The sequence below is a fragment of the Hyperolius riggenbachi genome, chromosome 2 (assembly GCF_040937935.1).
Source record: "Hyperolius riggenbachi isolate aHypRig1 chromosome 2, aHypRig1.pri, whole genome shotgun sequence".
Lineage (NCBI taxonomy): Eukaryota > Metazoa > Chordata > Amphibia > Anura > Hyperoliidae > Hyperolius > Hyperolius riggenbachi.
Window position 1 is genome coordinate 341,427,267 of NC_090647.1, and position 27,613 is coordinate 341,454,879.

The 27,613-nt window shown below is 45.2% G+C and overlaps 1 protein-coding gene across 2 annotated transcripts in view; it reads right to left on the bottom strand.

The window, feature by feature from the left end:
* The window catches only part of LOC137546708 (protein phosphatase 1 regulatory subunit 12B-like), a 92,709-nt gene that overhangs the window by 47,757 nt on the left and 17,339 nt on the right, over positions 1 to 27,613 (bottom strand). The window contains exon 1 of one of the 2 annotated variants that reach the window (XM_068269469.1): positions 10,158 to 10,318. The exons of the other annotated variant lie outside the window; for it this stretch is intronic. Coding sequence (XP_068125570.1) covers positions 10,158 to 10,268 — 111 coding nt within the window. The 5' untranslated portion in view covers positions 10,269 to 10,318. Of the gene's footprint in view, positions 1 to 10,157; positions 10,319 to 27,613 lie in introns of those variants that run through there. 2 annotated transcript variants of the gene reach the window in all.

Below are 27,613 nucleotides of genomic sequence, written 5' to 3' on the forward strand. Positions count from 1 at the left end.
TCAACAAAATTGTAGTATGCAAATTAGAGGAGTCGGAGGATTTTTGAACAGACTTCACAGCCCTGATTACAATAATGGCGGCAGACGGAGGGGGCCAGGAGGAGCGGCTGGTATGTACTTTTTACCCCCTACACATTGCATCTATCATTTTTACCAGACCCTTTCGGTTCTGGTATCCTTTAAAGGGGAACTTCAGCCTAAACATACTGTCATTAAGTTACATTAGTTATGTTAATTAGAATAGATAGGTAATATATTCTTTTATCCACCCTGTTTTAAAAGAACAGGCAAATGTTTGTGATTCATGGGGGCTGCCATCTTTGTCATGGGGGCAGCCATCTTTTTGGTTGAAATGAGGTGGCAGGGAGCAGGAGACACAGTTCCAACTGTCCTGTGTCCTGATAACCCCTCCCAGCTGCACGCGCTAGGCTTCAAATGTTAAATTCAAAATGTGGAAAAAAAAAAAAAAAAAAAATTGCACCAAAACAGCAGAACGAAGAGAACATCAGAAATCCCATCATGCTTTGCACAGCATCAGGGTAAAAATGCCCGGGCAGTTTTCTTCTGAGCAGCTAAAAATGAGAATTGTATAAGAGAAACAAAGTTCTGATGCTGTGACACTGTTAAAGAGACACCAGGCCTTTTCAGTGCTGCTGAGTCGATTTTTAGTCTGGAGGTTCACTTTAAGCTATAAAAAGTCAAAGCGTATATTTTAGAGTGGCACATCAAGACATCACTTCTAACATTCACAGCTCTGTATTAAATAGAACGTAATGACTATAAACTGGTAATTAGACACAGATAAAGGAAACAACAGGCACTGCAATAACAGAAATTCAATAGGTATCTTCGAATGGAATGCTGTAACACTGGCTGGGTCTGCGATAGTCAAGGATAGCGTGCTCTAATCCGCAAAAGATACAGAATATATATGTCACATTGGAAGAAAGTGCAGATTGGCACATGCAATTCTCCTTTGTTAAAACACAGCTTTATTGCGTCCGGCTGTAAATCGTTAAGAAACCAGATAAAATCCTAGTATCGATAAGAATACGTTTCGCTCGTAAGAGCGTCTTCTGAGGCTCTGCGCATCTTACGAGTGAAACGTGCGTCAGGCAAGCCACCGCTCCCACTTCACCCCACCGGATACTGGACTGGGTAGGAACTTTCTTATCGATACTAGGATTTTATCTGGTTTCTTAACGATGTACAGCCGGACACAATAAAGCTGTGTTTTAACAAAGGAGAATTGCATGTGCCAATCTGCACTTTCTTCCAATGTGAAACTGGTAATTAGACTGGCAAAACTGGAAGCTGTAAAAAAGGTTGCTAAAAATAAGTCAAATTCACAAAGGGTTTTACATAGACAAAAGCAGGTAACACCTGTAAAAGACTGAACCAAGGCTGAGATATTAAACTTATGTTTTATTTATGCCTTTACAAGGCAGCCACCTGTATTATGTGCGTTGTGGTTGCCAGTGAACCAGCCTCAGCATAAATTGATTTGCAGAAAAAAAAAAGAAAAAAAAAAAAGTCAAACATCAGAAGAGAATTGACAGAAACAAGTTATTTGGTCCTAGTGGCATTCATCACCTGGTATTAAAAGGAGGCTGAGTTCAGTTATCAATTGACAACTTTATCTCATCTCCCTTTCAAGTGGCTGAGTTCCACATAACTGGCATACAGCTGATGATTTCCCATCATTTAAAGACGGGAAAAAATGTCAGTAAAATATAGACCTGTGAAGCTTAACATCAACTGTGTATAAGCAGAGTGAAGGTAGGGATTCTATACAACAATATGTAAAACAAAATAATCTAATTGCACATAATAAACATGAGTTTGCTAAAGATAAACCTTGACTGACCAATATGTTCAGCCTTTATGAAGTGGTAAACCACCAACACTATCTGCTCTGTTTAATCCAGAGCACTAAAAAAGATGGTCAAAATTGGCAAATTAAGTTGTTTATGGCGAAAGTTAAGTGAGGCGTGCAGAATCTGACAGGCATCAATTCAACTCAACTGCCTTAATGAAAAACTGTGTCGGGGGAGGGGGGCATGGGCATTTGTAGACGCAGGGCAGTGCAGCCGCTAACTAGAAGAGGGTTCCAGTAAACAGCGGTGTAGGTAAGGGAGGACAGGGAAGACCACTGAACCGTTATGAGGTTTCCCTCTATGTATGCGAGTGTCATTTTTTTCCCCTCAAGTCACAAGTCTGCTTTAACCACTTTCCCCACCACTACAGTATATCTACGTCAGCTGTGGCGCCCTCCAAGCCACAGCGACGTAGATATACTGACCTGGCTGCAGCCCTGCTGTGCACGGTCGGGTGCGCTTCAGAGCGCACCCTCCGGCACTGTCAGCTGCAATACTAATTGGCGGAAGGGAACATGTTCCCTTTTGGCCAATTAGTCCACCCCCCTCCCATGAACGATCGCTGCAGTAGTGAACTGCAGCGATCCTTCATCTGTCCCCCTCGGCGCACAAATAGTAAAAAAAAAAAAATGCACAAGCAGGCAGTCACACTCACCTACTTCGTTCCTGCGACTGTCCTGAAGTCTGATGCTCCGATCCCCGCTCTGCAGTCAGCCGCATATTGCCGGAAACCCGGGTCCCGGCTTGATGACGTCATCAAGCCGAGACCCGGGTTACCGGCAATATGCGGCTGACTGCAGAGCGGGGATCGGAGGATCAGACTTCAGGACAGTCGCAGGACCGAGGTAAGGTGAGTGAGACTGCCTGCTTGTGCATTTTCTTTTTACTATTTCTGCACGGAGGGGGCTGCCCTTATGGGGGGGGCGGCATATGGCTATCGATCCTGGGGGGTGGGGGCAGGATATATAAAAGGGGGGGTTCATGCTTGCTGGGGGCATCTAATTAACTAAGGGGAGGGGGGGATTTACTAATTTGGTGCATCTGGGCACCTGGGGGGGGGGGGGGGGGGGCAATTATCATATACTGGGGGCATATTTGCTATAATGGGGGGGCAGTACTAGTCCTGGGGGTACATCTGGCCATAATGGGGGTAATCCTGTTCCGGGGACACATATGGCCATGAAGAGGGGCACTATTCCTGGGGGTGCGTCTGTCAATCTTTTCTGGGGCTTTCAAACGCAGGGGACATATGTGGCTATGCTAGGGGGGCTGATATTGGGGACACATCTGGCTATACTGGGGGAGGCGGTGATACTGGGGACACATCTGGATATCTATACTGGGGCAACTTTAACTGGCGGCACAGTTTTTATGTCAAATCACACTTTTTATTTCCAAATAGAATTGGTCAAAATGTAGAAATAATGAATTTTTTAAAATTTTCCCACTTTGTCCCATTAAAATGCATAGAAAGGAACATTTCACTTCGTACCAAATACCCCCCCAATGAAAGCTTAGTTTGTCTTGAAAAAAACGATATATAGATCATTTAAGTGGCACGAGTAGAGATGAAGTTATTGCTGATTAAAAAGGGACACCGCTAAAGCGTCAAAACTGCTCTGGTCAATAAGGGGAAAACAAGGTCTGGATGCGAAGTGGTTAACAGTGACCCCCAGGAACCACCTTACTTATAGTTGTGGAAGTGGTTGCTACTCTATTGCAGTATGGTTCATGGATGCTTGTGCATTTATTTTACACAAAATGGTCCCAAGTGCAGATGGTATTGGTCTTAATAGATTTCTTAAGGTTCTGACCTGCTTTTTTTAAGAAGTCCCTGAGGACGCAATAGCGAAACCTAGGTCGGGCGAAACGGATGGCAGATGGGAGAGTGGCACCCTGCTGACACTTTTTACACGCTTGTTCTACTGAGGGTCCCTGTAATAAGGGCCCTTATGTGAGTATCGGTCTCAGTTTTATATGAATAAAGTGCTTGCTTTTAAATGAAAACAGAGAGCACTTAGATTTTGTTTGTTATATTATATCTTCATATGCCGAGACTACCATCTGAGGAGTGATATTTGGAATTTGAAAACGAGGAAGCTCATGGTCGTTGGGGATATTGAATATACGCATAGACCTTATTACTTGGGTCTTATAAGAAGCTGGTAAGCCTGCACTCTGAGTGGTGTTGGTGATGGATTCATAACATAAGAGACTATGCAGCGCTGAAGTTTGGGAATTTAAAAGAAATTCATTATTTCTCAGTTTTTGGCCATTTAAAAGTAAAACGTTCTACTGTGGATAAAAGCCACACATTTGATTTGCCCATTTGTCCTGGCTATTGCAACATTTAAAATATTTCCCTAGTACAATGTATGGCGCCAATATTTTATTTGGAAATAAAGGTGCATTTTTTCAGTTTTGCGTCCATCACTTTATAAGAAAGTACAATTACAAGATAATTTAAAAATTAACAGTAATATACCCTCTTGACATACATATTCAGTCCCTAAGGTAACTATTTATTTTTTTTATTGTATTTTTTTCTTTTTATGCAAAAAATGTATTTGGGTATTGTAGGAGAGTGTGGGAGGGGAGAAGTTAATTTTAAATGTAAGTGGGTCTTTATTAAATGTATGTAGGTGTAATTTTACTATTTGGCCACAAGATGTCCTTACCCATTATTTCCTATTAGCATACTATAAGTACGCAAACAGGAAGTAATGCAATTTTGTTATTTAAGTTGGTTTTTAAGCTCATTTAATCTAATGTTATACTTTTGGCGCCTCTGTTCATTGTATACAATTTTGAGCCCACCCTTGGTGGAGGGTTGCTACCCTTTCTTCCTGTCTACAGAGCGACTTCTTAATCCTGAGTGGGGTCAGGACAATCTCCCCACCTGCCTTTACAGTGGTTGCCTGCTGGTGACCCTGACTTGTGAGTATTTAGCAATACAAACTTATTGCCACCTTGTCCAGTACGAATTACACTATTGGGGCTTTTGGTGTTCCCGGTTTTTATCTCTTAGGAAGTAACGCATGGATGTGTTACTTCTTTAGTTACAATGACACACGCATCTCTGATTCCGGCGATCATTGACACGGGGACTTAGATCAATTAATGGGAACTGCATTACTAACTGGCGGTCACGGGAACAGTCCTCTCTTGGGGCATAGATATACTGCCTGAAACTCTGTAAGTGGTTAATGCCCTCCTGCACTGGTATGAATGGGTACTAATTTTATGGCCAAGCCAGCCAACAGTGGTGGGGAGGAGTTATACATGTCAAAAAAAAAAAAAGTTGCCCGTTAAGAGGTCCGGATATAGCCACTATTAAAATATCGGTAAAATTACAGATATTCTGCTAATTATAGCCACTATTAGAATATCGGTCAAATTATATCTATTTTACTAGTTATAGCCGTTATTAGAATATTGGTAAAATTACTGATATTCTATTAGTTAATTCCGGTCGGCAATATTTACCGATATTTTACTATGACCTTACCCCACTCTCACACAGAACCCCCCCCTCTACCGATGCCTAACCCCATAGTGGTACCTAACCTTAACACACCTCCCAGCACCAAACCTTAAACCATCATGGTGGTGCCTAACCTTAACCCCCCCCCCCCCAATGGTGATCCCTAAATGTAACCCCCCCCCCCTCGCACCTAAACTTGATTCCTCATGGTGGTACCTATCCTCAACCTCCCTCAGCATCTAACCTTAACATCTCATGCTGGTGCCCAACCCTAACCCTCCCTGGTGTCTGCCTAACCTTAACCTTTTCAATTTCATCTTAAATAGTTTCTTATAGCCGCAATATAGTAGTGCATATTCAATAGTTATGGATAGCCATAGTTTAACCGAAAAAAGTCTTGCTACAAATAGTGGACAAGAACTATTTTATTAGGCACCCTTTTGACCTGTGTTAGCCGCTAATCACAGCAATGACGGCGTTCGTTTTTAACCGATTGGGGGAGAGGTTTCCAAGGCATAAATATCAAAACAGATTGTTTTGGCTCATGTCACTCAGTGTGGAATCTAGGTGCCACTACAGCAGGGTAATTTAGGGTTCCAATCCCTGGACCCTGAATTACATATCCCTCCGAGTTGCGACGAGTCATTGAGGGAATTGTATTTAAAGCAGGGCTGTGGAGTCGGAGTCGTGGAGTCGGGCAATTTTGGGTGCCTGGAGTCGGAGTCGGGAAAAAAATGCACCGACTCCTAATGAATTTGTAACTGTAATTAAAATAGAAAATATGATAAAATGTTCTATTTCTCAGATAATAGTCATTACAAATAATGTATATATGCAGTATATATACAGTAATAGCTGTGCTTAGTCCACAAAAATGAAATAAACCAATCAAAATGAGTTACTTGTGCTGCTTCAATAAAGCAGTCCCCGTATTTTTAAGGTCAGATATACATATCTGATTGTGACTGTATATATGATGTGTACACAGGAATCTCTTATATATACTAAATAACATATATGCTGTAAGAATAAAGCCTGATGTGTAGCTGTGTCACTAATAGAGATGGTCAATGAGATGGAAATAATTCTGCATTGATGCTGATTTATGCAAATGTATGCACTCCCTTTGCTGATGAAATGAAATAATTTGATATGTTGTTAAAATTTGGTTTAGTGACTACAAATTAAAGGGTACATGAGACGGATGAAAAGTAAAGTTTTATACATACCTGGGGCTTCCTCCAGCCCCCTTTAGGCTAATCAGTCCCTCGCTGTCCTCCACCACCCGGATCTTCTGCTATGAGTCCTGGTAATTCAGTCAGTCAGCGCTGTCCGGCCGCATGCCTCTCCCACAGCCAGGAACATTCTGCACCTGCGCAATAGTGCTGCACAGGTGTAGTATGCTCCTGGCGGCGGAGTGTGTGCATGCGCACTACGCCCGACTGGCTCAAGTACCTGGACTCATAGCAGAAGATCCAGGTGGTGGAGGACGACAACGAGGGACGGATTATCCTGAAGGCGGCTGGAGGAAGCCCCAGGTATGTATAAAACTTTAATTTCATCAGTCTCAGGTTTACTTTGTTACACAGTAGTACTATACTCTACATATGCACTCCCCACAGAGCTGCAGGGAATCCACTGAGAATGCTGTGCACATTAAACACAGAGGTGTTGTCTGTTTACAATCTCCTTATTCCCCTGCAGAGTACCTGCACATCATTCTTACATGTTCCCACACTTACATTGCCTAGGGCCTGATAGATGTTCTTTGTTCCGGTTTGTACCTTTTACAAGTACTCTTACCAAGGACTAGTTTTAGTCTAAAGGGAATAAATATAGTAGTCTACATATCCTTCTCACTTAAGTTGTCTTGTAAAATTCCTAAGCGTTGGCAGTTAAGAGACGAATTTCACATTACATACTTTTAATCAACAAAATTGTAATATGCAAATTAGAGGAGTCGGAGTCGTGGAGTCGGAGTCGGAGGAATCCTAAACTGAGGAGTCGGAGTCGGTGGATTTTTGGACCGACTCCACAGCCCTAATTTAAAGCCGCTGGGAATTTGAGCAGCAGCTGGTTAAGGCATCATTCCACCCTGTGCCTAGCTCAAACGGCGGCATACACATACATACGCATAAATATGGCTTTGCATGGTTTCTAGCATGAACAGGCCCTAAGGATACATATAGCTCCAGCCTTATTGCTCTTTTGTGCTGGCTGCTGGAAAAGTCACTCAGTGATCCCTGTAGATGCAGATTTCCCAGCAAAGTCACGGTGAACAAGAACTCCCAGGAGTGTGTAAAGGACTACAAAGGACCCAAAAGCTCTTTTACAAATACGCTATGCACAACAGACGTTAGCCTCCTTGAGGGCTCGTTCACACTAGGGGCGTTTGAGATTTTTTTAAGCGCTGGCGATTTTCAAAAGCGTCCTGAAAGCGCTTGTGCAATGATTGTTTATGACAAAATTCACATCTGAGCGGTTTGTTTCAGTTCCGCTCATATAAAGCGATGCATGGGCCATTTTTGAGGCGATTCCGCCTCAGTGGAAGGTATAGGGAAAACACAAAACGCTCACAAAAAAAAAAAACAAAAAAAAATCGCTTTGTGCAGCGATTGCAAGAATAAATACATTAGCTAAAATGAGCCATAAGCAATTTTTTTTTTTAAGAAGAAGAAAACAACCAGGAGGCCAAGAATCATCCCCACTTTTGTTGTTTGCAGCACCCATGGCGCACTGGGATGGATTTTTCCATGCAAAATGTATAGCTAGCATCACTTTTAGCAAAATGAGTTGATGACAAAAAGCCTCTCTGTCTGGCACATTTGCCTAGTGAAAATCTTCTGACACAGTGCTGCTGGCAATTGCTATAACTCAGACAATAGTCTGGTAGGTATACCCGCCTTCCTGACAGACTGCTGTCTCCCCTTTGCTCATAACCCTCAGCTCGCCATGCATAGAAATGCAAACATATTAGGCTGTGTGCACACATAAGAGTGTGAAAGGTCGCATTTTTGTATGCGTTTTTAGTTTTTTTTCCCGCATATGCTATATTTTGTAGCGTTTGCGTGCGTTTTTATGCATTTGCGGTTCACATATTGCGTTTTATGCAAATTATTAGGAAGACAACAGGAAGCAGAAATAAATCACAAAACAATTTTTTGAATAAAACGCATATAAAAACACATGAAAAACACATACAAAAGGTTTTTTTTCATAGACCTCCATTAGGAGCAAAAACGCTGCATTTTACACTACGCTTGTGTTTCTGCTAAGTGTGCACCTAGCCTCAGCTGATGTAATCTTTATAACTCTTGGGGTTAACTAATGCCCGCGCCCTCTATACCCTACAGAAGCCCAGGCAGTGAAGAGCCTGATACACAGAGGGGTAAAAAAAATGTTTAACATTCAATGGTGTCAATGTGATCAATATCAATAGCTAAAATGATCAATATTTCAGTTTTTGGGAGAGACATTTGCAGTATCCATCACCCAAAGATTTGGTTATGGTAGTTTCATGAAAAAAAAAAAAAGGGGGGGGCGTGGGAATAGGGGGCGAGAGAGAATGAGTGTGAGGCCCTTTAACTGTAGAGATGAGATGACAATAGAAGAGGAGTAAGTGATATACTAAAATAGACCAAAAAGGATGATTTCAACAATGTCAGAGGACACCTGTACTCGCACTCGATTTGTGCCCACTCTCCTTGTCAATCCCAAAAGTTCATATTGGGTGACAACCATTTTAAAAGGTGGGTCTGGTTAACAGGGGCGACTGCCAGCGGTTCATTTCGCCAATGTCAAATAGCATAGTTTTCCATTGGTTCGTTGCGGTATTTTGCGCCCCTGTGCCCGGGAGGATACTGTCCCTTAGCAGCTGTCAGACCCCAACCTTAAGGTAACCATAGAAAGCAACATTTGTAGCCACCTGATTTAAAGGATTGCCACTTTACAGAAAGATTAAAAGATTTTCCCAGTACTTTGGTAAATCTACGCCTGCCCATCTGCCACCCAATCCCCTTTCAGCACGAAAACATTTGTGTGGGAACTGCAACAATTTATCAGCCTGGATTGAGTAGACTTATTGAGAATTCTGAAGGCACTTTAATAGTTCAAGAGTAAGCTAAAATGTCATTGTCTGCTCATCTATGATCACTACATGGACACTTGCTCATTGGAAGCAGGCAGCAGCACATTGAGAAGAACTAAACTTTGAGAGCTGCTGCTGGGACGTCTCTTTTGACAGAATATTGGCAAACTGGTAATTCCAGCATTGTGATATCTGGGAAAAATAGGGAGGCAATTCTTGCCCAATGCCAACTGAAATGCCTACGTGTGACTACATACATACTGTATGCAATAAAACTGACAGGTCTGCCTGCATTCCTGACTGCTAAAGTTACAATCTGAAGCTGGTTAACAGGAATAGTCTATCAAAATCCTTCTGCAGTAATTTCTGTTCTATAGTCTGCTACGCTATCTAGCACAAACCTTCAAAATATTTTTACAAAGGGACTGCTCTGCAGGCTGTGGAATCAGACAACATCTAGGGAGCATTCTACACAATCACATCTTTGGCAATTCCATATTAGGTCAAGAGACAGGCAAGCTGGATGACAGAAGGCGAGAGGGAGAGGGATAGCAGAAGGAAATGGGACAGGAGAGGCTTCACACAGCGATTCTTGCAGTGAAAGCGTGAGGTGACTGGCGGCCGCCACAAGAAATGTGCAAAACTGTGATTACACTTGCAGGTGCCCTCGTGCCAACAATCACAGCAAACTGAGAAAGAAGTTTCGTACACGTGATGAGGTCTTTGCAGTCGGTGAGGGGGAAGAAGGAGGCGAGGTGTCCGACTGAGATATCCTCGATCTTGTATATTCCTTAGATGGTCGGCTGTACATTGAAGACATGTCGCTTTTCTGGAGGGTCTGGGTAGCTCAGTTCCACACTCCTATGAGGAAACTAGTGTTGTCCGGATCATGAACGATTCGGATCTTTGATCCGAATCTATTTTATGAGTCGATCATCCGAATCATCAAAATGAGTGATTCGGATCGCAAAAGGGGCGGGGCCAGGAGCGACACGCCCCCTCTCAGCGGGCAGCGGGGTCCTGGAAGCAGAGCTGAGATGGATCGCTCTGTTGGAAGGGAGGCAGCCTTGCAGGGAGACAGGTAGATGAGAGAGAGGGGACATGGGTGCCACTGCCAGATATGTGTAGAGCACACATACTGGCTATAACGTGCTGCCCATTATAGGCTGTCTGTTCCGTAGTGCTGCACAGTGAACACATGGGAAGCTTTTGGCTCAGCACAGCTCAGTAACTTTGCAGACACTGTGATTGCAGCGCAATATGATCCTCCTGCACCCGACACTAAACAGCTGCACTTATCTTCTGGGAATGCTTTCTTTCACTGTGCGACCTTTTCTTTCAAAGTGTACAGATGAACATATAGGTGAAATATATGTAAAGCATATGACTGCAGCATGTGGGTATTACGTGCAAACATTTCTGCTCTCTGCTTCCCTCCTCCCTTCTCTGTCCACTCCCTGCCCTCTGTCCATCTTCTCCCCTTCTCTGTGTGTCCACTCCCTCCCCTTCTCCTATCCACAGACCTGTCCTGCTGTTCATTTCACCTCCGAATGCTTCCAGTAGTAAAATGATCCGAGATTCGGATCAAAGATCCGGATCTCTTCAATGATCCGATTCGAATCATCCGGATCATTGAAAAGATCCGAACTTCCCATCTCTAGAGGAAACTAGACCACGCGACCATGCAACCCAGCGTGTCTATATAGACCAGTCAGAGCAGCACTTGAATTGGCAACTTTGTTGCAGGCAGAAGCTCCTGTGGCTTGTGAGCAATCACACTCTGGCGAGCCGCAGGCTGAAGCTTGCTAGAGCAGAACGCAGACACAGGAAGACTTCCATCTGTTCAGTATTCAGCACTGAGGAGACACGGGAAATAATCCACACACACACATATAGGGCGAGAGTCTCCTCATATGGCAGTAGCTGGGAGGGACTCATTTGCATCACATCAGGAAGACAGGCGTGTAACTAGTAGCATTGTAGTGAGTGATCAGGACACAGCACACAATAAAGGCTCTCTGGAGAATTACAGGTAGCAATTGTTCTGAATGATTGCCATACACACTGGTGGTCAGGTCAGTGATTAGGAACTAATGAAAAGAAGGCAGCAATCATTAAGTAATAGTATGCACAATTTATATAAACAATAACAAATAGGTGGAAACTTGAAATAGAAAGCAGGTTCTGCCAGCACATTCTAAGCTCTCTGTTCCACCCTGTAATTAACCAATGAGTTACAATAGATATAATAATATACCAGTATGCCCGCAATCTACTGGCACAAAAGCTCTTTATAATGCACAGTTTGGCTGTTTAACAAACCTGGAATAAAAGATGTGAGCTTTGCTCCCTAACCAGATTATTATGATTTAGTATTTATATAGCACTGCCACAGTATATTGTTTTGTCTTTTAACTGTCCCTCAGAGGTGCTCATAATCTAATCCCTGCCATAGTAATATGTCTGTATCGTGTAGTGCAGTGTTTCCCAACCTTTTCCGGCCCGGGGAACACTGTCTGACCAAATTTTTCTCCGGGGAACGGCGCGCGCGATGCGGCCCCCGGTTGTTTGCGCGACCTAGTGGACAGTGCCGCTATGGGGGGGGGGGGGGGGGGGCTGGGGTGCGGCTGCATAGCTGGCATAGTTGCCCCAGTGTAGGGAGTTTAGTTGCCTCAGTATAGTGCCCCAGTATAGTGCCCCAGTATAGCCAGTATAGTACCCCAGTATAGCCCCCCAGTATAGCCAGTATTGTGCCCCAGTATAGCTAGTATAGTGCCCCAGAATAGTGCCCCAGTATAGCCAGTTTAGTGCCCCAGTATAGTGCCCCAGTATAGCCAGTATAGTGCCCCAGTATAGCCCCCCAGTATAGCTAGTATAGTGCCCCAGTATAGCCAGTATAGTGCCCCAGTATAGCCAGTATAGTACCCCAGTATAGCCCCCCAGTATAGCCAGTATTGTGCCCCAGTATAGCTAGTATAGTGCCCCAGAATAGTGCCCCAGTATAGCCAGTTTAGTGCCCCAGTATAGTGCCCCAGTATAGCCAGTATAGCCAGTATAGTGCCCCAGTATAGCCCCCCAGTATAGCTAGTATAGTGCCCCAGTATAGCCAGTATAGTGCCCCAGTATAGCCAGTATAGTGCCCCAGTATAGCCAGTATAGTGCCCCAGTATAGCCAGTATAGTACCCCAGTATAGCCAGTATTGTGCCCCAGTATAGCTAGTATAGTGCCCCAGTATAGCTAGTATAGTGCCCCAGTATAGCTAGTATAGTGCCCCAGAATAGTGCCCCAGTATAGCCAGTTTAGTGCCCCAGTATAGTGCCCCAGTATAGCCAGTATAGTGCCCCAGTATAGCCCCCCAGTATAGCTAGTATAGTGCCCCAGTATAGCCAGTATAGTGCCCCAGTATAGCCAGTATAGTACCCCAGTATAGCCAGTATTGTGCCCCAGTATAGCTAGTATAGTGCCCCAGAATAGTGCCCCAGTATAGCCAGTATAGTGCCCCAGTATAGCCCCCCAGTATAGCTAGTATAGTGCCCCAGTATAGCCAGTATAGTGCCCCAGTATAGCCAGTATAGTACCCCAGTATAGCCAGTATTGTGCCCCAGTATAGCTAGTATAGTGCCCCAGAATAGTGCCCCAGTATAGCCAGTATAGTGCCCCAGTATAGCCCCCCAGTATAGCTAGTATAGTGCCCCAGTATAGCCAGAATAGTGCCCCAGTATAGCTAGAATAGTGCCCCAGTATAGCCAGTATAGTACCCCAGAATAGTGCCCCAGTATAGCCAGTTTAGTGCCTCCCGCCCGTCCCCGCGGCCGCCGCTGTTATTACCTTGTTAACAGCGGCCGCTCTCCCCTCTCCGGCGCGTGTATATTCAAGCAGCGTATCTCCGGCTGCTCTGTGTGATGCACTGATGCGGAAGAAAGGAGGGCAGCGGCTTCCTGTAACGGCGATATGTATCGCCGTTACTATGGTAACCGAGCCCTGCCTCCTTCCGCATCAGTGCATCACACAGAGCAGCCGGAGATACGCTGCTAGCATATACATGGTCTGGAGAGGGGAGAGCGGCTGCTGCTAAGGTAATAACAGCGGCGGCCGCAGGGACGGGCGGGAGGGTGGATAAGAGCACGGCACACCGCGGAACAGCGGTTGGGAAACACTGGTGTAGTGTATGTATTGTAGCCTAGGGCAAATTTTTAGGGGGAAACCAATGAATGTATCTGGTGTTTTTTTTGGGGGGGGGAGGGGGGGGGCAGAGTGTGCGGAGGAAGCACATGCAGACACTGGGAGATCGTACAAACAGTCAAACTTCTCATTTGTCAAATAGAACAAGTGCCGTTTGGCTGCAATTACATGCAGCCGAAGGGTAGTGTTTGGTAACACCATGTGTGTCATGTTGAACACACAGCTGTTTTACCCAGCGATGAAAAAACACCTCATGTCGTGTCTGAGCATGCATTGACATGGGAATCTGCATGTCCATCGCCTGTGCCCAGTGCTAGCAAGCGCCTGGCTGGTGGACAGGAGCAGCTGACAGGCAGTGAATTCACTGCCTTCAGCTGCTTGTGGAACAGAGGCCTGAAGTGTATCTGTCATGGGAGAAATGGAGAGTGCCACTGAACTTGGAAATGCAAGTCTCCAGGCTAGACTGCAGTAGCGTTTGCTGTAAAGGCCCATACACTTAGGGCCTATATCCACTATTCCCCGAATCCAGGCCGAATTTGCAGCAATTCCCCACAGGCAAGAGGAGCTGGAAACACTTTCAGGCCCAGTCCACACTGAGCGGTTTTAGGTGCGATCCGCCGGCCGCATCCACCTGTAAATACACTTGGCTAATGTATTTCAATGGGATGGTGCACACCGGCGGTTTGAGGTTTGTAGCAAACCGCAAACGTGCCTCCTGCTGCACGTTTGCGGTTTGCAGAAGCGTTTCTGCCTCAATGTGAAGTATAGGAAAAACGCAAACCGCTCTGAAAAACGCTACTTCAGAGCGGTTTGCTGGGCGTTTTTGTTACAGAAGCTGTTCAGTAACAGCTTTTACTGTAACAATATGTGTAATCTGCTACACAAAAATGCACCCAAAACCGCTAGGTATGTTTAGAAAACCTCTCTAAACATACCTAGAATCGTTTTGAAATCAGCTCCCAAAACCGCTAGCGTATTGCGGATCTGCTAGCAGTTTTGGTGTGCACTGGGCTTCAATCTATTAAATGGCCTGCCTACTAGATTGCACTTTGGTGATAATCTGGAGGACACGCTGAAGATTTTTTTCAGGACGCAGCCAAATCACTATAGCAATGTAGGACATGGCTATTAGCGATCCGGGTGCCGGCTACGCAGCAGAATGGGCCCTGCGGCTGAATCGGAAATGGCAGCGGCTCCCAGTACTAATAAGTCACTAGTCAATGCTCACCCAAAACAATTAGCTAAGATTGTTTTGGGTGACCATTTCAGGAATAATTGCTATAAAGCGATGGGAGCAAGTAGAAGACGAGCTTATAGAGCAATGAAAGACAATAGCAACTGCTTGTCATTCAGAAATAGGTCATGATATATCATTAGACAATGTCATGGAGCAGGAATACGATTGTAAGACTGATGCTGCTGCTAGATTACGTCCTATGGCAGCACCCAAATGCATCCACTGCTCTGCGCCCAAATTTGCTGCTTCACAGAGAACCTACCTACCTATACTCAGTCCAAAAATTTTGGGCAAACCTCAAAGCAGTTCAGAAGCTCTTACTTTTAACACAAATTTTTCCTCTTAGCAACAGCATTAGCACTACAGATCTGGGTTTGTGTCCCAAATCCCTAGTGATGACCCAAACCTTCTGTACAACTACAAAGTCCCACTGTGGGATCTCTAATGTGCGGCCATATTCCTAATGGTGACCCGATCCTTCTGTGCGACTACATAGTCCCCCTATGGGATCTCTAATATGCAGTCATTCAGAAGGAGACAGCGCAGATCATTATTGCATGCGGTGAGGCTGTCTGACAGACTCGGGTGATTGAGTGATATGTGGCCTACGCCGCAACACCTACAGTTGTGTTCAAAATTATTCAACCCCCAATGCTGTAAAGATGCACTAGTAGAGTCAGGAGCGGCACACCTTTCCGTATTGTGTAAGGGTGCTGAACCTCAGATGCAAAGCAACATCAGATAATATTCCTGTCATGTTACACATGCATAGTTTGCTTTTTTCAAGTGTGTCTCCTCTCTCTTCCCTTACCCTCCTCTCAGCTCTTTGTCTCCTCCCTCACTGCTAGAGATGGGAAGTTCGGATCTTTTCAATGATCCGGATGATTCGAATCGGATCATTGAAGAGATCCGGATCTTTGATCCGAATCTCGGATCATTTTACTACCGGAAGCATTCGGGGGTGAAATGAACAGCAGGACAGGTCTGTGGACAGGAGAAGGGGAGGGGGTGGACACACAGAGAAGGGGAGAAGATGGACAGAGGGCAGGGAGTGGACAGAGATGGGAGGAGGGACGAGCAGAGAGCAGAAATGTTTGCACGTAATACCCACATGCTGCAATCATGCTTTACATATATTTCACCTATATGTTCATCTGTACACTTTGAAAGAAAAGGTCGCACAGTGAAAGAAAGCATTCCCAGAAGATAAGTGCAGCTGTTTAGTGCCGAGTGCAGGAGGATTATATTGCCTGTCAATCACACTGTCTGCAAAGTTACTGAGCTGTGCTGAGCCAAAAGTTTCCAATGTGATCACTGTGCAGCACTACGGAACAGACAGCCTGTAAAGAGCAGCACATTATAGCCAGTATGTGTGCTCTACACATATCTGGCAGTGGCACCCATGTCCCCTCTCTCTCATCTACCTGTAGCTGCAAGGCTGCCTCCCATCCAACAGAGCGATCCATCCCTGCTCTGCTTCCAGGACCCCGCTGCCCGCTGAGAGGGGGCGTGTCGCTCCTGGCCCGCCCCTTTTGCGATCCGAATCACTCATTTTGATGATTCGGATGATCGACTCATAAAATAGATTCGGATCAAAGATCCGAATCGTTCATGATCCGGACAACACTACTCACTGCTCATTCTAGCTCATTCTAGCTCAACCCTGCATCTCAGCTACATGCTTCTGCTAGCTGCTCACACTATGATTTTTTGACCTATCCATTTGTTCATCGGTGGATGATCTGCACAGTTTGAATAAACTTCTTCACGATCTGCAAGGTGTCGTTTGGATCGAGTCACTGTCCGCCAATCTACCTAAGGCTGCGATTACACACATCTCAACACAACCGTGAGTTACAGAGATCACATTGTAGTGCTTAGACTGGAGAGGCAGAACAGTAAAAAAATCTGTGAAAGGATCTTAAAAGATCAGCTAAACATCTTTCTGAGGATTCTAGCCAGCTTGCATGTGTAGTGAGATGTATATGGACACTGGAATATAGCAGAATATATGTGCAAAGCCTGCATACTCCAGCCAGCAAGCAAATCTCAGCATAAGATTAATCGTTTGCTGCACAGATTAATGAAGAAACTGTTCATGCAACTGTCACTTAAAGGAAAACTTAAGTCAAAAAAAAAAAAAATGACATTTACTCACCTGGGGCATCCCTCAGCACCCCGAAGCTGGATGGTGCCCTCGCAGCCCCGCTCCGATCGTCCTGTCCCCGCCGGCGGCTACTTCCGGTTCGGCGACAGCCGCCGACAGGCTGGGAACGCGGCTGATTTTCCGCGTTCCCAGCCGCTGCTATCACCCTCTATGCTGCTATAGCGTCTATATATACGCTATAGCAGCATAGAGGGTGGTAGCGCGCCCAGGCTATGCATATGCACAGGTAGGTTTTAGTTAGTGTTAGGTCCCCTCCCATGGAGGAAAGACTTCTACGACAGTGGGAGGGACAAGTACCTAACAATTGCAAATTGTTAGTGAAACTAACATCCTCCAAGTGGTAGACAGGTCATGTGTGTGCTCATTGTGTATTTGAATCCCATGAGTGGGGTGTGCACTTTTTTGCAGGTAAGCACTCATCTGTTTTTAAGTAGCGCTGTTCATTTCTTTGCTGTGTTTGATTTAATTCTGGTCAGCTGCTACCACTTGTTAGTGTTTCTTTGGTGTATATGCAGAGCCTCTGTTTGGTTCAAGGTGCGTTCGTAGTTCCTGGGGGGGCTCAGCGCATCTCTGAGCTGAGGCCATTCAGGGGCGGCCTGGTGATGCGCTGATCCCACTTTTTCTGCGCAATTAATGTGCTCCTAGAATAGACTGTCTGCATTAATTCTGTCTGAAAGTGAATCTAAGTTCTATATGCATTCAAAGTTAACTTTGCAAAGCCATTGCTAAACTGGACTCTTGCTTCCCCTCCCACTGGTTGCCTAGGAAACCAGCTCCCTGAGCCAGAAGATTGATACATTTCTATGCAAACACCACCTTGTGACTCACTCTACCCTCTGCCTAACATCACAATGCACCAGCAAAGCAATGTACAAGCTGAAGAGCCTAATGCACAGCAAGAGGCTGAACTTCTTACAGCTCAGGACACAGATCCTCAAAGCCACATAAAGCTAAAACGTTCAGTGAAACCAACTTGGAAAGTTCAAGAGAACTATGAGGCTGACAAGGAGGAGCTGCTGTGTAACATCAGCCACCTATGGTCTAAGACAATTGAATGTATGTCAGCTCTGTCTCAACCAACTCATGAGGTATTGCACCTAGAGGGCGCTGTTAAGCAATTGAATACTGCTTATGAGAACTATCAAAGACTGTCTGACAAATATGCTGATCTCTTAAAGCGGTACAACACAGAAAATTCCTTACAAGAACTAAGGGAATTGAATGAGCTCAATCTTGAAAGAGATGATTTAGTAATGCAAACAAGGGCAAAAACAGATGTAAAAATTGCACGTCTCTATGAATCCAGATCCCATCTCTCCACAACTTCTAAGCGCTCCACACGATCTTCAAAATCCACACGATCTTCCAAATCTGTAAGATCGACATCTTCTACTCTCAGCCAACAACTCATCAAAGCCCGCGCTGATGCTGAAGCTTCTAAAATCCAGGCAGCCTTTGCCCAAGAAAAGGCACAGATGGAAGCTGAGGCTGCACAGAAGAAGTCACAGATGGAAGCTTTAGCTGCACAGAAGAAGGCAGAGATGGAAGCTTTAGCTGCACAGATGGAAGCTGAGGCTGCGCAGAAGAAGGCAGAGATGGAAGCTTTAGCTGCACAGATGGAAGCTGAGGCTGCGCAGAAGAAGGCAGAGATGGAAGCTGAGGCTGCATGGAAAAATGCACAGATGGAAGTTTTGGAAAAACAATGTGAGCACGCCAAAGACGTGGCAAGACTAAGGCCCATATGCAATTACCTTTTTCACCTGAGTTTTCTCCAAGGTGATATTTTCACAACTTGTCAAAAAATGTCTTTTAAGGCGTCAGCAAGCAAGAAAATACTCCAAATAAACTTGATAGTACTTTTTAATCAACTTTTGGATACTTTTTCAATTGTAAAATGCTGAAAATTTTGTTTAAACAGAAGATGAAAATTATCTCCTAGGAGATAACTCAGGTGAAAAAGTTAATTGCATATGGCCCAAGAGTCTTAGAGCAAGCTGTAAGTGACAATGAAAGAGATGTCGGTAGCAATCACTCTGTTAAATCCTATGCATCAATTTCATCACAGACCTCGTCAAAACATAGCTCTGTCATAGCAGCCAAAGCACTTAACCAAGGCGTTCTCTCTACGTTTTCTGCTCCTACTCAAATGACAGAAACACGTACGGATAGAAAAGGCCTTCCACCTCACTATCCCATCGACCTGTCACCTACTAACCAACCCACTAATTTACAGCTGCAAACCAACACACCCTTGGATTGTACACCAGCTCCGGTGTTAAATGCCTTGGCACCATCTTATGTTCCCAAGTCACTCAACATCACTGTACCTGCTATTACAACCAACCCTGTTCTGCCTGCAGTTGTATACCCAAAGTCTGAAAACACAGACATGTCGCAGTTTGCCAAGTACATCCTTCGCAGAGAACTCACTAGAACGGGCCTCACCATGTTTGATGACAAACCGGAAAATTACAGAGGCTGGAAATACACCTTTAAGGCCACAATCAGCGAGTTAGATATCACTGCTGCAGAGGAACTGGACCTACTCATCAGGTGGCTAGGTCCCCAGTCTGCTGAACGTATCAAGAGACTTAAAACAGTTTACACTTCCAATCCTGCTACAGGTCTCGACGCTGCATGGGACAGACTTGAACGCAGCTTTGGCAGTTCTGAAGCCATTGAAGATGCCTTACTCAAAAGGTTACAAAGTTTTCCAAGGATTACAGCTAAAGACAATCTAAAGTTTCAAGAACTCAGTGATCTTCTACTAGAGCTCCAACTAGCTAAAGCTGACACCCGCTTACCTGGGCTTAGATACCTTGACACCCCTCGTGGCATCAACCCTATTGTCCTTAAGCTACCTTATGGCATCCAAGAAAGATGGGTTAGTCAGGGATCTACTTACAAGAAAAAGTATGACGTTGCCTTTCCACCCTTCTCCTACTTCTGTAACTTCATAAAGGGAATTGCGGATACTAAGAATGATCCAAGTTTCTTCTACGGTGACTGTAATCCTCTCAGTCCACCATCTCCAGGACTTGCAAACACACGCACAACACACAGAGACCGCAGGGGCCCAGTGTCAGTAAAAAGGACAGATGTTCAACCTGCTCCTGCTACAGTTCTTCAACAGACTGGACAAAACAAGGAACTTGAGGATCCGAATCGGCAATGCCCCATACATAAGAAGCCACATTCACTTAAGAAGTGCATCGGTTTCAGAAAGAAACCTCTACAGGAACGTAAGGAACTTTTAAAGGAATTTGGAGTTTGTTTCAGATGCTGTGCCTCCACGGAACACCTTGCAAAGGACTGTAAGGCCATCATTAAATGCAAGGATTGTGGTAGTGATAACCACGTACAAGCCCTTCATCTGTACCAAAACAGCACTACTCGGGCATCCACAGACATTCCCCCCAGGGCAAAGCATGGCGGGGAGCATGCTGAACAAACAGCTACCTCCACCCCAGTGTCCTCAACATGCACTGAAGTCTGTGGAGAAGGACTTTGTGAGAAATCCTGTGCTAAGATATGCTTGGTTCATGTATACACAAAGGGCCAACCTGAAAGAGCCATAAGACTATACACCATTCTTGACGATCAGAGCAACCGATCTCTTGCAAGTACAAGGTTCTTTGATCTCTTAGGCATTGCAGGAGAAGCTCTACCTTATACCCTAGGTACTTGTGCAGGAATTACAGAAGTCTTGGGTAGAAGAGCCAGTGACCTTGTAGTTACTCCTCTCAATAGCAACTTGGAAATACCCTTGCCTACCATCCTCGAGTGTAATCAGATCCCAACCAACAAGGATGAGATTCCCACTCCTGAAGCTGCCTTGCACCATGATCACTTGAAGGACATAGCTGATCAAATACCAGCCTTAGATGAAAATGCTGATATCCTGTTGCTACTCGGGAGAGACATCCTAAGGGTTCACAAGGTCCGCGATCAAATCGACAGTCCAAATGATGCACCTTATGCCCAACGTCTGGATCTAGGCTGGGTCATTATAGGCAACGTTTGCCTTAGCAATGCCAGGAAACCTCTCTCGGTTTCTTCCTTTAAAACACACATCCTGTCCAATGGACGTACTACTTACTTTCCACGACAACAACATTACTATCATGTGAAAGAAATGCTGTGTGGCAAAGGTACACGAGAGAGCATCTTACTAGAGGATGGCAAAGCATTTATCTTTCAAGATGACAACATTGGTAACACAGTGTTTGAGGTAACCACAAAAGACAATAAGTTAGCGGCCACAATAGAAGACAAAGAATTCTTGAGAACCATGAGTAAAGAGTTCTACCAAGATGATTCTAACAGCTGGGTGGCACCGCTACCATTCCGCACTCCTAGGAAGAGAATGCCAAATAATAGACAACATGCAGATTTGCGGTTCAACTCTTTAGAGCGCAACCTGAAGCGGAAACCACAAATGAAGAAACATTGTTGCCTTTATGCAAAAGGTGTTCGAGAGAGATCATGCTGAACCTGCACCCCCTCTTTCACAAGGAGAAGAATGCTGGTACCTTCCGTGTTTTGGGGTCTACCATCCTCGCAAGCCTGACCAGATTAGAGTGGTCTTTGACTCAAGTGCTCGTTACGAAGGCGTTTCTCTCAATGACAATCTTCTCTCTGGACCTAACCTGAACAACAACCTCCTAGGAGTCCTACTCCGCTTTAGACAAGAGCCAATTGCCATTATGGCAGACATTCAACAAATGTTTCATTGTTTCATCGTCCGTGAAGATAACAGAAACTTCCTCAGATTCCGATGGTATCGCAACAATGATGTCAACGATGAGGTCATTGACTATCGGATGAAGGTTCATGTTTTTGGGAATAGTCCTTCCCCCGCAGTTGCCATTTACGGACTGAGAAAAACTGCCCAAGAAGGCGAACAAGAGTTTGGAACTGATGCTCGTCAGTTTGTTGAAAGGAATTTCTACGTGGATGACGGTCTCAAGTCTCTACCAACAGCAGAAGAGGCCATTGACCTTCTCACCAGGACTCAGAACATGCTCGCTACTGCCAACCTCAGACTACATAAAATCATCTCCAACAGCAATGAGGTAATGGGAGCATTTCCTTCTGATGATCATGCTGCCAGTGCTAAGGAATTCCAACCAGAATCCGACCTTTCCCTCACACAGCGCAGCCTTGGGTTGCTGTGGGATGTGAAACAAGACATGTTCACATTTCAAACATCAGCCTGCGAAAAGCCCTTCACAAAAAGAGTACTGTCCGCAGTGAACAGTATCTACGATCCCTTGGGATTCATAGCACCCTTTACCATTCAGGGTAAGATATTACTCAGACAACTCACGACAGAGAACACCGACTGGGATACCCCTTTACCCAAAGAAAAAGAACAAAGGTGGGAGTCCTGGAAGAAGTCCCTACAGGCGTTGGAACAGTTTAAGATACCACGCTCTTACACTCCTGCGTCCTTAAAGAATGCTACCAGACTGGAGATCCATGTCTTTTCCGATGCATCCATGGAAGCCATAGCTGCAGTAGCCTATCTTCGAGTTGTACTCTCCAACGGTGAAATAGATGTAGGATTCAGCATGGGCAAAACCAAGTTAACTCCAAAGCCTGCACATACCATTCCAAGGCTCGAACTCTGTGCAGCCATGTTAGCGGTTGAAATTGCTGAGCTTATTGAGCACGAAACAGACTTTGACATTGATTCATTTGACTTTTACACAGACAGCAAGATAGTGCTAGGATATCTACACAATCGAACAAGACAGTTTCATGTGTATGTTGGCAACCGTGTGGATCGTATTAGGAAATTCTCAACGCCAGACCAATGGCACTATGTACCCACGGACCAGAACCCTGCTGACCTAGGCAGTCGCGCAGTGCCTGCTGCCGCCTTTCTGAATACATCATGGATAAATCCACCAGTACTTTTGAACGATGAATTCTTCTCAAATCCTGTAGAATCTACCTTTGAACTTATCCATCCAGAGTGTGATAAGGAAATCAAGGCCAGTGCAGTTACACTTAGCACCTCCGTGGAAGCAAAGACAAGACTGAAACCTCACCGATTTGAACGTTTTTCTAGGTGGTCTTCTGCTGTACGAGCGACTGCACGTCTTATTCATGTTGCTCATCACTTCGCAAGCAAAGATGACACTAATCAAGAGTGTCGTAAGTGGCACATCTGTAAAGGGCTTCCCACCATTGCAGAGGTTGCTCAAGCAGAAAGAGTCATCATTCAATGTGTCCAACATGAAGTATATTCGCAAGAGATCCACAACTTGTCAAAAGTCTAAATCTATTCAAAGATAGCCCTCTATACCAGTTGAATCCAACAATTGATCCAAACAAACTACTTCGAGTTGGTGGTCGCATTGCAAGGTCTAATGTGGTTAGCAAAGAGCAAAATCCTCTCATCATTCCAGGCCGTCACCACATTACTGCTCTGATAGTCAGACATTACCACGAGCAAGTTCAACACCAAGGCCGGCACTTCACAGAAGGAGCAGTGAGGGCTGCTGGTTTCTGGATAATCGGGATGAAAAGATGTATATCCTCCATACTTCATAAGTGTGTCAAGTGCCAAAGACTAAGAGGAAAGCATCTCAATCAACAGATGGCAGAGCTTCCAACAGACAGATTGAGTACCGAACCACCCTTCACCAATGTCGGTATTGACGTCTTTGGCCCCTGGAGCATAGTTGCACGTAAGACTCGTTAATAATAAACGTTGGGCTGTGCTATTCACCTGTTTGAGCATTCGTGCCGTACACATTGAAGTTATAGAATCAATGGACTCTTCTTGCTTCATTAATGCCTTCCGAAGATTTGTTTCCATTCGTGGACCTGTTAAGTTACTCAGATCTGACTGTGGGACAAATTTTACTGGAGCAGAGAAGATAGAGAACTTCTTTAATACCAACAAGTGTAAATGGGAATTCAACCCGCCTCATTCTTCGCATATGGGAGGCTCTTGGGAACGCATGATCGGGATTTCGAGAAAAATCCTGGACTCTATGCTGCTGGACCACAAATCTTCCCATCTCACACATGAAGTCTTGGTCACCTTCCTTGCCGAGGTGTCTGCCATAATCAATGCGAGACCTCTTGTTCCCGTTTCCTCTGACCCAGAGTCTCCAGTATTGCTAACTCCAGCCACCCTTTTAACTCAAAAGATCGGAGTAGATAATATTCCACCTCAGGCCTTTGATTGTACCAATGTTTACAAATACCAATGGAAAAGGGTTCAACATCTTGCTGATGCATTTTGGAGCCGTTGGAAGATGGAGTACCTTTGCAACCTTCAAAGTCGCAGAAAATGGCAAGTCAGTAAACCCGACCTGCAAATCGGGGACGTTGTTCTCCTCAAGGAAAAAGACGCCCATCGTAACAATTGGCCTATCGGTCTTGTTACAAAGACTGTTCCAAGTAATGATGGCAAAGTGCGGAAAGCAGAAGTCAAAGTAATGAAAGAAGGTTCAGCAAGACATTACTTCAGACCCATAAATGAACTAGTACTGCTTCTGCCTAAACAGAAAGACCCCTAACTCTGACTTCATAGTACAAAGGGAGGTAAGAAGGATTGGTGCTGTTGCTGCCTTCCCCTCTGAAGACAGACCTTCAAAGCAAATGTGTTAAAGGGAGGTAAGAAGGATTGGTGCTGTTGCTGCCTTCCCCTCTGAAGTCCATGTCTACACTTGAAAAAGTACTTCAAGTATTGTAGCGCGGCGTCATATGTCTCCATAGCGACGCGCCTTCCTGACGTCATGTCACGTGTGCTAGGCGACGCGCTGCCGGCCTTTGGATCTTTTTGCTGGTCCTTCACCACGCCCCTTCCGCTCCGGCGGTGTCACTGGTACTTACAGCAGCGCTGACAGCGGGTCAGCGCTGTTATTGGTTATGGTTTTTTCCGTCCTTCGGAAGCTTACTCTGACCTTCCAGCTCAGGTTAACGGTTTCCAGCGGCATGGAGGGACTCCCACGGGGGAATAGACACCCAATTGATTTGAAGTTTTTGGTGAGTGACATCCATAGACTCCAGCATTATTAGGACATTTATATGTTTTACAGCAAAGTTTGCAATGAGATCCTTATGAGGGCAGTATGTTTGTGATAGATACTATCTGTAGACTGGTGTCTCACATACACACTTAGCATTGATTGTCCTATTTTTTATTTATGTTTATGTTTCCTAATGAAGGGCCATTTACTTGGCTTGTATGGGTTGACCTGCTTTGTCACTTTTGTATTTAATGTGATGTGCACTTTAATTGGATGTTTGTCTGCACTTATCTGAGGAAGGGGACCCTGCGTGGCCCCGAAACAATTGTCATGCATAGTGTTGACACATTATGTTGAAATAAATCAACTTTTTGGCTTACTGGAAAAGCTGGTGTGCGAACCTACCCTTGGACTTTCCCAATGCTGTAAAGGGTTTTAGGGAATTTAGTGAACATTTGTAATTGCGTTCAGAATGAAATCTTACAAGGACCTTTTAAAGAACCAAATGCAACTAAAATGACATCAATTGTTTTTGTAATACAGTATTACATTTTTTTTTGTGATTTCTTCATCGACAATTATTCAACCCCTTAAAGACTACCACTCTTAAGAACAGAGGTTCATTCAAGTGTTTTCAATCAGGTATTGAAAACACCTGTGGATGTTAACGAGCAGCAATCAAGCATAATAAAGCACCAATTAGGCAGATTTAACCACTTCCCGACCTCCGTATATACAATTGGCGGCCGGGAAGTGGACCCCGCAAGAACCGACGTATTGACAAATGGTGGAGGTCCTTTTACGGGCATGGGCGGCGCGATCGCGTCATTCGTGACGCGATCGGCCGCCGGGGACTGGCTCCGCGCACCTCGCGCTGTAACCCGCCGGCCGTTTGGAAGCGCCGGCGGGTTACTAGCACCCGGATCGCCGCATACAAAGTGTATAATACAATTTGTAATGTATACAAAGTGTATTATACATGCTGCCTCCTGCCCTGGTGGTCCCAGTGTCCAAGGGACCACCAGGGCAGGCTGCAGCCACCCTAGTCTGCACCCAAGCACACTGATTTCCTCCCCCGTGATCGCCCACAGCACCCCTCAGACCCCCCCTGCCCACCCCCCAGACCCCTGTTTGCACCCAATCACCCCCCTAATCAGCTATCAATCACTCCCTGTCACTATCTGTAAACGCTATTTTTTTTTATGCCCTAAACTGCCCCCTGCTCCCTCCTGATCACCCCCCCCCTCAGATTCTCCCCAGACCCCCCCCCGTGTACTGTATACATCTATCCCCCTGATCACCTGTCAATCACCCATCAATCACCCCCTGTCACTGCCACCCATCAATCAGCCCCTAACCTGCCCCTTGCGGGCAATCTGATCACCCACCCACACCAATAGATCGCCCGCAGATCCGACGTCCGATCACCTCCCAAGTGCAGTGTTTACATTTGTTCTCTACCCTAAACACCCACTAATCACCCATCAATCACCCCCTGTCACTGCTACCTATCAGATTAGACCCCTATCTGCCCCTAGGGCACTCAATCACCCGCCCACACCCTCAGAATGCCCTCAGACCCCAGCCCTGATCACCTCGCCAGTGCATTGCTTGCATCTATTCCCCCCTCTAATCACACCTTGAGGCACCCATCAATCACCTCCTGTCACCCCCTAGCACACCTACCCATCAGATCAGGCCCTAATTTGCCCCGTATGGGCTCTTGATCACTCGGCCAAACCCTCAGATCCCCCTCAGACCCCCTTCCGATCACCTCCCCAGTGCATTGATTGCATCTATTTTCCCCTCTAACCACCCCGAGACACCCATCAATCACCTCCTGTCACCCCCCTAGCACTCCTATCCATCAGATCAGGCCCAATACAACCTGTCATCTAAGAGGCCACCCTGCTTATGACCGGCTCCACAAAATTCGCCCCCTCATAGACCACCTGTCATCAAAATTTGCAGATGCTTATACCCCTGAACAGCCATTTTGAGACATTTGGTTTCCAGACTACTCACGGTTTTGGGCCCGTAAAATGCCAGGGCAGTATAGGAACCCCACAAGTGACCCCATTTTAGAAAAAAAGACACCCCAAGGTATTCTGTTAGGTGTATGACGAGTTCATAGAAAATTTTATTTTTTGTCAAAAGTTAGCGGAAATTGATTTTTATTGTTTTTTTTTCACAAAGTGTCATTTTTCACTAACTTGTGACAAAAAATAAAATCTTCTATGAACTTGCCATACACCTAACGGAATACCTTGGGGTGTTTTCTTTCTAAAATGGGGTCACTTGTGGGGTTCCTATACTGCCCTGGCATTTTAGGGGCCCTAAACCGTGAGGAGTAGGCTAGAAAACAAATGCCTCAAAATGACCTATGAATAGGACGTTGGGCCGCTTAGCGCACCTAGGCTGCAAAAAAGTGTCACATGTGGTACCGCCGAACTCAGGAGAAGTAGTATAATGTGTTTTGTGGTGTATTTTTACACATACCCATGCTGGGTGGGAGAAATAACTCTGTAAATGGACAATTGTGTGTAAAAAAAAAAAAAAATCAAACAATTGTCATTTACAGAGATAT